The sequence below is a fragment of the Oncorhynchus kisutch genome, linkage group LG5 (assembly GCF_002021735.2).
Source record: "Oncorhynchus kisutch isolate 150728-3 linkage group LG5, Okis_V2, whole genome shotgun sequence".
Classification (NCBI taxonomy): Eukaryota; Metazoa; Chordata; class Actinopteri; order Salmoniformes; family Salmonidae; genus Oncorhynchus; species Oncorhynchus kisutch.
The window spans coordinates 7,597,100-7,610,373 of NC_034178.2; the positions used below are offsets into that span (position 1 = coordinate 7,597,100).

Sequence of the window (13,274 nt, forward strand, 5' to 3'; positions counted from 1 at the left end):
GGCTGCTGAGGGGAGGATGGCTCATAATAATGGCTGAAACAGCACAAATGGAATGGCATCAAACACATGGAAACCGTATGTTGGATGTATTTGATAACATTCCACTTATACTGCTCCGGCCATTACCATGAGCCCGCCCTCCCCAATTAAGGTGCCACCAACCTCCTATCATCACAGTGTACCTTCAAATGCCACAGTTTTCCATCTATTCAAGGGACAATAGGAAGCTATAGGAAACAGGGACTATGTGTTGTAAAAACCAAGGACAGAACAGCCAGAGAGAGGAAAAATCACCAGTATCAACCATGGCTTTATGGTATGATGTTGCGCCATAGTGCTCACTGTACTCCACTATTAACCCCTCCTCCCCCTCTCTCATTCCAGGAACGCCAATAAAACCTAAAACGTGTTCAAAGTGACACCTGGAAACAATTTCATTAGCCCTAACCATGAATCTGAGAGTAGATACTGTAAATGGAAAGATCCGCGGTGTAATGCTCCTCAAACTATACTGCATCAGGCAAAAATAGAGTGATCTATTTGTTCGCATAGGAAGTCCGGTCTGAGAGAACGAGAGCAGCAAAGGCTGCTAGTGCTCAGGTCAATAAAAAAAAGAACCTGATATTTGTTAAGCTTTTAACTGGCTTTTAGTCTTTATCTTCAAATGCTCATCACTTATGGACTCATCAGTGACCCTTCCACTAGTTATTGAGCTTTTCAACCATGTTACTGTATCCTTACTCATCAAGACAGCTATATAAGTATGCCTCTCTCTCTCTCTCTCTCTCTCTGTCTCTCAATAAAGAGCTTTTTCTTGTAAAATTGCTTGTTTGTCTGTCTGTTGACATGTTGTAAAAGTTAACGTAACCCCTATCTACTTTTGTAGCCTTGTACACAAAGTCCATGAGATGGAGTAAGTCCTACGCAGAGAAACTGGTTGAATCCGCCGATAACCAGAAGCATAAGTTCACAAGCTGGGGGCCTCTGACATCATGATCATAATTGTGAGTCATGTAAAAAATCAGATGTGATGACAATGTCATAAAACCCTTGAGAATAAAATAGAGGGGGCTTTGTTGTTGACCTTGAAGTAAAGGCATTACATCACCACAGAAATTGGAATTAAGCTTTGAGAGTCATTCCACCACCTTTGGTTGAGTTACAGCTTACTGTGACAATTCAATTAATCTAAAGAAAAATGTTAATAGGAAAGCAACCAATAAAAAAGTCACTAAATTACACTTAATATACACTCATTTGGTTCTCAGATATACTGTATCTGAATGTAGACCGGTATTTGTTTTCACACTTCTGTTGAGATCCCACGCTGATTAAAGAGGGGAACCTGACCTGAACCCCAAGTAGGAAGTTCATTAATGAAGTTTGTAAATATAATTTGTAGCCATGAGTAGTTTAGAGTAGTGATACTCTTTGACCCAATGCAGGGGGATGCTAGCGCATTAGATCTCGCCCAACTGTGACGTCAGCGTCATCCAACGCAGTTGTGAATTAGGCTACATTGTTCTTATACCATTAGCAGTGAGACATGAAACGTCAGTTTATTGTTGATATTCACTCAAGAGTCATATGTGACTACCCTGCCCTCACAAGGACATATGCCTTACAAAATGCCCAAACAATTCCCTTCAAAAAGGGAGATAAAGCATGTATGCCTAATTCAGATTGAATGGAATTATAAAAATACTGTAAATGCAGTGTCTGGATGCCGTTGTAGAACAAGAATAGCCTTCAATTAATCATTTGCGTGTTGAAGGCTATTCTTGTTCTACAACTGTTCAACTGTTTTGTGTATGAAAGTTGTGTATGGATGCAATCCGACAATAGTCAATAAGTAACCATAAACTTCACCACAAAAACAGGCGCTGGGGAAAAAAATAGACACGTTCAAACTTCACGAGGTTTACCTTGGACTTCGGAATTTTATTGCCCCAACTTTATAACCGACGTTGAGATAATATTTTACAGAAATGATCTTGCGCAGAACTTTATTTTGCACCATTTACACTTCAACAGTTTAGTGGGTAACGTGTTTACTGTCAATGTGATTTTGAATATAAACGGATTCACCACCTTCAAAACGGCAGGATGGTAAACTTAAAAACTCAATGACAATAATTTGTTTATAATACAACATAACATTTCGTTGATGAACAAGTCAAGTCAAATGTTATGAAATAAATCGTTTTAAAACGATAAAACGATTTATTTCATAAAATTTTTCCATCATTCTATTCACCTTTGACAGAATTCCATAGGTAAGGTGGTGTTGGGACTTTTGGGGCTTGCTGTCGTCATCATCTTGATAGCAGTGCCCACGGCAATATATCTGAACGGTGAGTGGTTCCACTTTCAGTTGCTTTCAGTGACCCATTAAATTGTAGCCTACCATAACTGTAAAAAAAAAAAAACTGTTCAGAATAAGTATTTTATTATTACAATAGAACATTGCATACACTGGATAATAATATTGTATTATTGTAACAGAACACTGCATAAATTAAACACTTTTACATAATCCATGTGCCATACAAACATGTAGACCTAGTCCTTTATTGCTTTAGAAATGTAGGACCTTGTTGCAATATCACATCTTCTATGCAGGTACCACATTTGTGTAGCCTACTAGCACATTTACCTCAGTTATAGCAGCTCTACAAACCCAGTCAAATGTACATTGGTCTTACATTGTTATCTGTTACAATCTTATAGTCCTCCTCCCATGATCCGTATCTATTTTTATCAAGACCCTGTTTAATCATGTGTAAATGCAGTGTAGTCTTATGAGTCATTATAGTAGCCTATGACTTGCTGTCGTTTTCACTGATACATTCCTCCTAGTATAGAGTATAGTACAATACATAAGTGAATGCTAACTTTGAGCCCCATGTTTCAGAGGAAAAAGTGACGGCTCAGAGGACGTTCACCCTCAGTGATGTCTTCAATAGCTCCATCAGGGCCAGATCCTACAACATGCGCTGGATCTCAGGTAAAACACCCTAGAAGCCTAATCAATCAACTGTATGTAAATGAGTGGATGGCTGTTATGTTCAATCCAGTTAGTAATTGTGTGCCTGGAATGTATTACACAACACTCTCTCCCAGGTAGGATGTACGTTTAGATATAAGCCAACAACACAATGTTCCCATTCAAAAATGATAAGAAACAATAAAGAACAATACTAGGCCTATGTACTGCATCTATTTAAATGGCACACTTTGGCTTTTTGTTAAATCATCAGTGCTAGGCAGAGACCCGAGTAGCAACACTGCTGATATTTCAACTTAAACGTCAGTTAGTTCATTATTATTAAACTCCTCTCTTCTTTCCCCTCCTCATAGACCATGAGTATCTGCATCAAAAAGACGGTTCAGTCTTCCTTCACAACCTGATTACAGGAAACAACTCAGAATTCCTGAGCAGCATCACATTTGTAAGATACCCCTCATGGGTGTGTGTGTGTGTGTGTGTGTGTGTGTGTGTGTGTGTGTGTGTGTGTGTGTGTGTGTGTGTGTGTGTGTGTGTGTGTGTGTGTGTGTGTGTGTGTGTGTGTGTGTGTGTGTGTGTGTGTGTGTGTGTGTGTGTGTGTGTGTGTGTGTGTGTGTGTGTGTGTGTGTGTGTGTGTCTCTGTGTCTGTCTGTCTGTCTGTCTGTCTGTCTGTGCATATTTGGAAGTAAGCATGGTGAAGGAAGGAGTGTTTGTGTCATGTATAACACAGCTCCTTTTTTTGTTGAAAATAGGATCAAGTGGCTGCCTCTGATTATGTAGTGTCTGCTGATAAAAGATATGTTGCTTTCAAGAGCAATTGGACTAAGGTAATGTATTGTACTATTTAATGATTTGTTGCTGTTGTGCTATCCTGCTGTGAAGTAGCTATGTGTGGCATGTCATTGTGGTGTGGTTGTTGTTGCAGAATCAGACTTATGTGCCCAAAGTAATTGCCCTGCAGGGATAAATAAAGTTTAAAAATAAATACATCTAATTGAATTAATGTATTAATTAATGTATATAAGTATTTGATCTGTGCTACTAATCAAATTCCTAATTATACTTTGCTTCATTTATTTCAACAGATATGGAGACACTCCTTCACAGCTTCATATTCTCTCTATGATTTGGCAGACTCGTAAGCCTCTTTCAACTGTTCTTATTTGCAAATGTGTACTATACACACATCTTCAATATCCCTTTGACTTTGAGAATTACATATGCAGTGTAGAGAACATAGGGAGTTTAATTTTATTCATGGGACTAGTGCAGGAAATGGTCACCAGTACTCAACAAATAGAGGAACTGAAGAGGGCCATAAAATGTATTGTTTACTGCAAATTATTCATAGGGACGCATTTACAGTGCATTCGGAAAATATTCAGTCCCCTTCCCTTTTTCCACATTGTGTTACATTACAGCCTTATTTTAAAATGGATTAAATAAATAAAAATCCTCATCAGGGCGGCAGGGTAGCCTAGTGGTTAGAGCCTTGGACTAGTTGGACTAGTAACCGGAAGGTTGCAAGTTCAAACCCCCGAGCTGACAAGGTACAAATCTGTCGTTCTGCCCCTGAACAGGCAGTTAACCCACTGTTCCTAGGCTGTTATTGAAAATAAGAATTTGTTCTTAACTGACTTGCCTAGTTAAATAAAGGTAAAATAAATTTTTAAAAATCTACACACAATAACCCATAATGACAAAACAAAAACCTATTTAGAAATCTTAATTACAAATAAAAAACAGAAATACCTTATTTACATAAGTATTCAGAGCCTTTGCTGAGACTCGAAATTGAGCTCAGGTGCAAACTATCTAATACATTTTAGAATAAGGCTGTAACTAGAGGTTGACCGATTAATCAGAATGGCCGATTTAATTAGGGCCGATTTCATAACAATCGGAAATCGGTATTTTTGGACACCGATTTTGACAACAAAAAAATTACACCTTTATTTCATCTTTATTTAACTAGGCAAGTCAGTTAAGAACACATTCTTATTTTCAATGAAGGCCTAGGAACGGTGGTTTAGCTGCCTCCTTCAGGGGCAGAAGACAGAATCTTGCAACCTTACAGTTAACTAGTCCAACGCAATAACGACCTGCCTCTTGTTGCACTCCACAAGGAGACTGCCTGTTACGCGAATGCAGTAAGCCAAGGTAAGTTGCTAGCTAGCATTAAACTTATCTTATAAAAAACAATCAATCAATCATAATCACTAGTTAACTACACATGGTTCAGGATATTACTAGATATTATCTAGCGTGTCCTGCGTTGCGTATAATCTGACTGAGCATACAAGCATACAAGTATCTAAGTATCTAACTGAGCGGTGGTAGGCAGAAGCAGGCACGTAAACATTCATTTAAACAGCACTTTTGTGCGTTTTGCCAGTAGCTCTTCGTTGTGCGTCAAGCATTGCGCTGTTTATGACTTCAAGCCTATCAACTCCCGAGATGAGGCTGGTGTAACCGAAGTGAAATGGCTGGCTAGTTAGCGCGCTAATAGCGTTTCAAACGTCACTCGCTCTGAGACTTGCAGTGGTTGTTTCCCTTGCTCTGCATGGGTAACGCTGCTCCGAGGGTGGCTGTTGTCGATGTGTTCCTGGTTCGAGCCCAGGGAGGAGCGAGGAGAGGGACGGAAGCTATACCGTTACACTGGCAATACTAAAGTTCCTATAAGAACTTCCAATAGTCAAAGGTTAATGAAATACAAATGGTATAGAGGGAAATAGTCCTATAATTCCTATAATAACTACAACCTAAAACTTCTTACCTGGGAATATTGAAGACTCATGTTAAAAGGAACCACCAGCTTTCATATGTTCTCATGTTCTGAGCAAGGAACTTAAACTTTAGCTTTCTTACATGGCACATATTGCACTTTTACTTTCTTCTCCAACACTTTGTTTTTGCATTATTTAAACCAAATTGAACATGTTTCATTATTTATTTGAGGTTAAATTGATTTTATTGATGTATTATATTAAGTTAAAATAAGTGTTAATTCAGTATTGTTGTAATTGTCATTATTACAAATAAATAAAAATCGGCCGATTAATCGGTATCGGCTTTTTTGGTCCTCCAATAATCGGTATGTGGTGTTGAAAAATCATAATCGGTCGACCTCTAGCTGTAACGTAACAAAATGTAGAAAAGGTCAAGGGATCTGAATATTTTCTGTATATGGTGTTTTGTCAAACTGAAAGACATTAATACTGTTCGTTTTTATTTATTCTCATTTTAGGACATTTCTCAGTACACCAGACATCCCTCACCGAGTCCATTTGTTTGCATGGGCGCCAATAGGGAACAAAATGGTAGGTTAAAAGGACACTTTGAGAGAAACCATTGGACTTGTTTATATACTATGCTTCTCTGGTGGCTGACCCATTACACTCTTATGGGTCAGCCACCATATGCTGTCAATTCAACACGTCCTCCAAACACTCATCATCAATAGGACTCACCCAACAATTCAACATGTACTTTTGTTTGTCTTCAGTTCAAAGCTGGAATGCTCAAAAATCGCATTTTCATCACGCTCCAAATAAATTACTTATTGACAACATGTAATAGGTTACTGTTACTCTAAACATAATATTGCAGGTTACTTGGAGAACCAAAAGATATTCCACACTAGTGTGCATATTACAGTGTTATACCTTTGTTTAAAGAGGAACTCGAGTCATTAAGACGTATCTCCATATCTTTGTTCCTCTCACATGCAGGCCTTTGTGTGGGAAAATGATGTCTATGTGAAGACGAGCCCTACTGCTAAGGCCATACAGGTGACCTCCAATGGAAAACACAACAACATTTTAAATGGCATCCCAGATTGGGTGTATGAGGGTAAGCATTACATACAAGAAGGCAGCTGTGAATCTTACATACCTCTTACTATAACTAGTAGATATTAGTCAGCACTGTGATGTGAATTGTGTAAAGTGTGATTTATATAGTCCCTAGTGAACAAGTTTCTCATTTGACAACACAGAAGTCTGTGAACAGTTTAAGCCACACAGGCAAACACAACACACAAAATAGATGTGCCATCCTGATGTAGCCTAACCGTGGTTTTTGATTGTTTTGTTAGAGGAAATGTTCTCTTCTTACGAGGCAATGTGGTGGTCACCTGGAGGGAGGTATCTGGCCTATGCTGAGTTTAACGACACTCTGGTCCAAAACATAGAGTATTCTTGGTATGGGAAGGAACAGTATCCCGACACGGTCATTTTCCCCTATCCTAAGGTAAGATAACACTTAATGTATGTTTGATGTGTATGTAAAAAGTGTGCTGGAGTAGGTCATTATTGGCATGAGGTTCTGAGGGAGTTGATAAGGGAACTGGACTCTGGACCATAAGGCCTCTGGGTTAAAAACATGTTGTTTTATCACAACTCAGGGTACATTCAGGTCTAAGCTGTCCCAATAAAATTATATTGGTCTGTGATTTCCCAATTCGGAAACCTCTCTTGATGACTGTGTATTTGAGTCATATACTCTGTATTTGCACATATTAATGCATTGATACTGTATCTATAGTCATTATAAAACAAGACATTAAAAATACATTTTAAAGATGTGCTTGTAAGAAAGAAACCTATAAGACCCAAAGTTTGTTTTTATTTCATCGTAATTGTTTTGCATAAATGTATATTTTTCTCCATCTTCTAGCCTGGCACTCCCAATCCAGTGGTGAAGCTGTATGTGTATGATACTGCGAACATATCAAACATCACAGAAGTTGTTGTGCCAGCTTCAGTTGGTGCAGGGTAATGAAACTCTGTAGTACACAATACATTATACAATGCTGTCATTTTTAAGGGTAGGAGAGAAATGCATTGCATTGGAATTTTAAAATCTATTTTAGGTGTAAGCTGTGAGACAAGTGGTGTTGTTTTTTTTACAGTGATCACTATTTGGCCACAGTCACCTGGGTAACGGATGAACGCATCGCTGTCCAGTGGCAGAAGAGGAAACAGAACGAGCTCCGCTTTCAGATCTACGACTTCAGCATAGTCGGAAACACCTGGATCGAGAATGCGTTAGAGGTACGTCATAAACGCCCCCACCCCACGTTTTCCCGCCGCCCTCCCCTCCTGTCCTCTCATCCCCCTTACCTCAGAGAACTTGTTGGGGTCCTAATATGTCACACAGATCGGATCAGACTGTACGAATGACAAACAATACATTTCCTATTAAATTACAATAAACCATCAAATCATGTACTGTTTCTGTTGTGTTTTCAGAAACTTGACATGACAAGCAAGACAGGTTGGATTGGACGGGTATGTACTTTATACGAACACAACAATAGGAACATGTTTACACAATCCCTGGGCCATAAAAACGTCATTTACAAAGTAACAAGCATGGATTATTCCTGTAAATAAATACATTATCTTTTTTTTTTCTTCTAGTTTTCACCTTCTAATCCTACATTATCGGCAAACAAAGACGGTTTTTACATTGTGATGAGTGACAATAACGGCTATAAACATATTCATCACGTAACAGGTGTAAGTACTAAGTAGTACACTTCTCTTTATGCACCTTCTCAGTAACCCAGACATGGTTATGATACACACTTGATTTGTAATATTTGTATGGGGTCCTTGCAGGGCACAGCAACAGCTGTCACCTCAGGGACTTGGGAGGTCATTGACATTTTAAAAGTGACGAGCAACACCATATACTATTCAAGCAACCAATATGGTCACAAGCCAGGAGGGAGAAACGTTTACAAGTAAGAATATCACTCTTTCATTTTCATGCCTTCGTTCTGTCCTGCTCATTCAGTAATTTCCAACATGCATAATCTATGACTTACTCTCACTCTATATTTGTAGCCAATAGAATCATGTCAGTTGTTTGTGTGTGTGTGTCAGGATCACTCTCGGAGCCACTCCCCCCACCACCCAGTGCCTGACCTGTACCCTGAATGAGGACAGGTGTCAATACAACGCAGCTTACTTCAGCCATAATGCCTCTTTCTTCCGCATGGACTGCTCAGGTCCGTCAGCCACACAACATACAAGCACACACACACACACACACACACACACACACACACACACACACACACACACACACACACACACACACACACACACACACACACACACACACACACACACACACACACACACACACACTACACAACCCACTATCCCAACGGTGTTTGTGCAGTCAAGTCATTGCAATACTGGTGCTGTGACATCCCTAAACAAAATCCCAGCCGGGGTATTTACTTTAAAATGATATTTTCTGTAGTTGTAGTGCTTCTAGATCATTTGTTTGGACACACACTATATTAAATATGTGTTTGTCTCCACAGGTCCTGGACTACCTCTGTATACTCTCAGGGACAACAGGGATGCTGGTTCAGGTAGGCCAGTTGCATTTACTAGTATGAGATGGAAATAAATTATATAAGCCAAGCAACGTCACAGTGCATCTTCTCATCGCCCTGTTTAGAGATGCAGGTTCTTGAGGACAACATGGCTTTAGAAGGCATTCTATCTGAGATCCACATGCCCACCATGCGACGTGGCTTTATCAAGCAAGGGGAATTCAGTAAGGTTTTCGACTATTAAAGACTTAAATTCAATCTTTCAACCGATATTAAAACCATGGGACATCCCTCGCTCGATGTCCACTGATGGATGTTTCTGTTTCTCCCGACAGATCTTTGGTACCAGATGACCTTGCCTCCTGGATTTGATAAATCCAAGAAATACCCCTTACTTATTGATGTGTACGAATGTTAATTCATTAACCTCTGTGAATACATGATCTGCTTTATCTGATGATGAATTCCTGTAGTAATAAGGTGGGCCTGGAGTTAATCCTGACAACATGACTTGAGCAGGAAATACTCTTGGCCCTAGTTAAATTCAGAAGTCGGCAGTGTTTTCTGGTGAGCTCAAGTGGTCAGGGAAAACTCTGGGCGCTAACCATAACGTTGGTCTTCCTCTTTTGTGTTCCAGGTATGCAGGGCCTTGCAGTCAGAAAGCAGACTACCGCTACAGGTTAGGCTGGGCCGCATACCTGGCGAGCACGGAGAAGGTCATCGTTGCCAGCTTCGATGGAAGGGGAAGTGGTTACCAAGGTGACAAGCTAATGCACTCCATCTACCGACGTCTGGGAACCTATGAAGTGGAAGATCAGATAATGGCCGCAAAGTAAGGTTGACTCAAACAGCTTGCTTTGTATTATACTGTGTCACACTGCAATAGTGACATTTTGATAACATGATTTAACACAATATATTTCTACATGGATATTTAGAGATTCCAAGGCTATTGTGGTTTGAGCTTTATGAGCAAAATAGCCTGGTGGACAGATCTTTATGTGCTTTATCCAACTCCTCTTCATCTCCACTTTCATGCTAAATGTTTCCTGTCTGGCAGGACAACGGATGTGACAGAGGTGTTGGTTAAAGAACATACAGATCTGACCACCAGGCTAATGATGTGACAGATCAGACGTCACATGTGGTCAGCTGGAATGCAACATTTACTTACCTCTCCCTTATCTCACGTCAAAGGGACAGTGATGACTCACTGACGAAGGACAGTAGAGATTAGAGTTAGACCATGGACCATCAGTGGTCACGATCCATTAGAACCCCTTTTAATTGACCATCACGTTTAAATTAATTTGTGTTTGTAATGGTGGTTCCCAATCACAGCAAGTCACTTTTCTCTTTCAGAGAATTCACCAATATGGGCTTTGTCGACAAAGGCAGAATAGCAATTTGGGGTTGGGTAAGTTAAAGCATAAGGTTTGAACATATGATCAGTTGGAACCATCAAGTGCAACGTAATGAAATGCAGCATGTGTGCAATCATCTTGTGTGAATGCCTTGAGTAATCTAATCTTATCTGAATTCATGGCCAAAATGATCAGCTGTCATTGTGTTTTATAGTCCTATGGAGGTTATGTCACGTCAATGGTTCTAGGAGCTGGGAGTGGAGTTTTCAAATGTGGAATGGCAGTTGCCCCAGTTTCCAAGTGGGATTATTATGGTATGCCATTCTGTTATTGATATGTTCTTAATATATGTACAATAATATACATGTTAGCTAAATATCTAATTGTAAATCATTGCAAATGATCCATAAAATGTCCCCGACGTTCAATATTTCAGATACAATCTACACAGAACGTTACATGAATCAACCTTCTGAAAATCTTGAATTCTACAAAGTAAGTTTACCCAATTCCAATGTTTTAAATGGCTATTTATACACATGATTTTATACTATGGCCTGTGTTATCCAAACTGGTATTACTCTCCACGGAAACAACTGAATGTAGATGTGTTTTACAGAACTCCACAGTGACAGCCAGAGCTAAGAACTTCAAATCAGTGCAATACCTTCTGGTCCATGGGACAGCAGATGGTGAAGCCTCCTCTAGTATTTCTGGAATGTTCTGTAAAAACAGATTGTGCAATTAACAACCGTGCAATGTTTAGAGTCGAGACTATTCATTTGACTTTGTAAACCCATTCGTTTTAGGAAGCTAAAAGTGTTAACTAAGCAGTGTGCATATTTTTCCTGAGGCTTTACCATATCATGTGAGAATAGGAAAACACTACTGTTAAATTGTTATTTATATCTCTCTATTTGTTGCAGACAACGTCCATTTTCAGCAAGCTGCTCAGATCTCTGCAGCTCTGGTTGAAGAACAAGTGGACTTTGAGGCTATGGTAAATATTTAGATTTTAGATTGATGAGTTATCTACACAATCAGTGGTTGTACAGCTTTATACCTCCATGAACCTGCTCCATGAAAGCACTTCTCCAATAAACACATGATCTGTGCTTATTCCTTCTTTCTATCACTTTACTACAGTGGTACACGGACAAGGACCATGGTCTTGATGGTTCAGCCAATCAGCATGTCTATACCCACATGAGTCACTTCCTACAGAGGTGCTTCGCCTGATGCCATTCGAACGAATGATGCCCAACCTGATGCTTGCCGAACGATAACCAAACTGCCCCAAATGAATTTGCAATTCATTTGGACAGCAGGTAGCCTAGTGGTTAAGACCGTTTGGCCAGTTACCAAAAGTTTGCTGGTTTGAATCCCCGAGCCGGCTAGGTGAAAAATATGCCAATGTGCCCTTGAGCAAGGCACTTAACCCTAATTGCTTGTGGAAGTAGTTCTGCATAAGAACGTCTACTAAATGATGTAAATCTAATTGAATGTTGTCCTATTTTCTGATCAATTGAGTTGATTGAGCCAGTACCCAAACATACACTCCAAACGACTCTCCTCTCTCTATACAGTTATAAAACAATGACATCAGCAGGATTGATCTATCGTTGTTTGTTCTGAGCCTCACTGCGAGTTATGGGGTTACATTTGAAATGAAGGATGTGATTATATTGAAATACCAAAGAGCTTTGTGAGAACTGATCAGCCAGTGACTAAGCATGTCTGACTTGTATCCATTAAAGGGCCTTGATTGCACTGTTTTATTTATGAGGTATCAACATGAATGTCCATACATTATATTGCTTTGTATTTTACATTGTACAAACATACTGTATGTTTTTATAAAGGGAATATTGGAAGACCTTTGCACCTACAGTGTGTGTGTCTACTGTTTCAATAAAATTGTTTAAATCTGGATTGTGGATTCTTACTGTAGGGGATTGACAGTACATACAGTACAGTACACCTACACATTCAAGGGTTTATTTAAATGTTTTACTATTTTCTACACTATAGAATAGTAGTGAAGACATCAAAACTATGAAATAACACCTTTGGAATCAGGTAGTAACCAAAATAGTGTTAAACAAATCAAAATATCTTTTAGATTTTAGATTATTCAAAGTAGCCACCCTTTGCCTTCATGACAGCTTTGCACACTCTTGGCATTCTCTCAACCAGCTTCATGAGGAATGCTTTTCCAACAGTCTTAAAGGAGTTTCCAGATATGGTGAGCACTTGCTGGCTGCTTTTCCTTCACTCTGCGGTCCAACTCATCCTAAACCATCTCAATTGGGTTGAGGTTGGGTGAATGTGGAGGCCAGGTCATCTGATGCAGCACTCCATCACTCTCCTTCTTGATCAAATAGCCCTTACACAGCCTGGAGATGTGTTTTGGGTCATTGTCCTGTTGAAAAACAAATAATAAGCCCCACTAAGCGCAAACCAGACGGGATGGCATATTGCTGCAGAATGTTATGGTAGCCATGCTGGTTAAGTGTGCCTTGAATTCTAAATAAATCACAGACAGTGT

At 39.5% G+C, this 13,274-nt stretch overlaps 1 protein-coding gene across 1 annotated transcript; it reads left to right on the plus strand.

Moving 5' to 3' along the window:
- Positions 1-1,974: 1,974 nt before the first annotated feature.
- LOC109890593 (dipeptidyl peptidase 4) lies at positions 1,975-12,658 on the plus strand. The gene is made up of 25 exons (XM_020482531.2): positions 1,975-2,109; positions 2,267-2,354; positions 2,915-3,007; positions 3,361-3,452; positions 3,760-3,834; positions 4,093-4,145; positions 6,255-6,327; positions 6,739-6,859; positions 7,104-7,258; positions 7,685-7,782; positions 7,920-8,061; positions 8,260-8,298; positions 8,431-8,529; positions 8,632-8,756; positions 8,899-9,023; positions 9,348-9,398; positions 9,488-9,586; positions 9,698-9,767; positions 10,000-10,194; positions 10,725-10,779; positions 10,941-11,040; positions 11,163-11,221; positions 11,346-11,418; positions 11,653-11,726; positions 11,873-12,658. Exons 1-25 carry the CDS (start codon positions 2,107-2,109, stop codon positions 11,963-11,965), a joined length of 2,250 nt encoding a protein of 749 aa, XP_020338120.1. The 5' UTR covers positions 1,975-2,106; the 3' UTR covers positions 11,966-12,658.
- Positions 12,659-13,274: the final 616 nt, after the last annotated feature.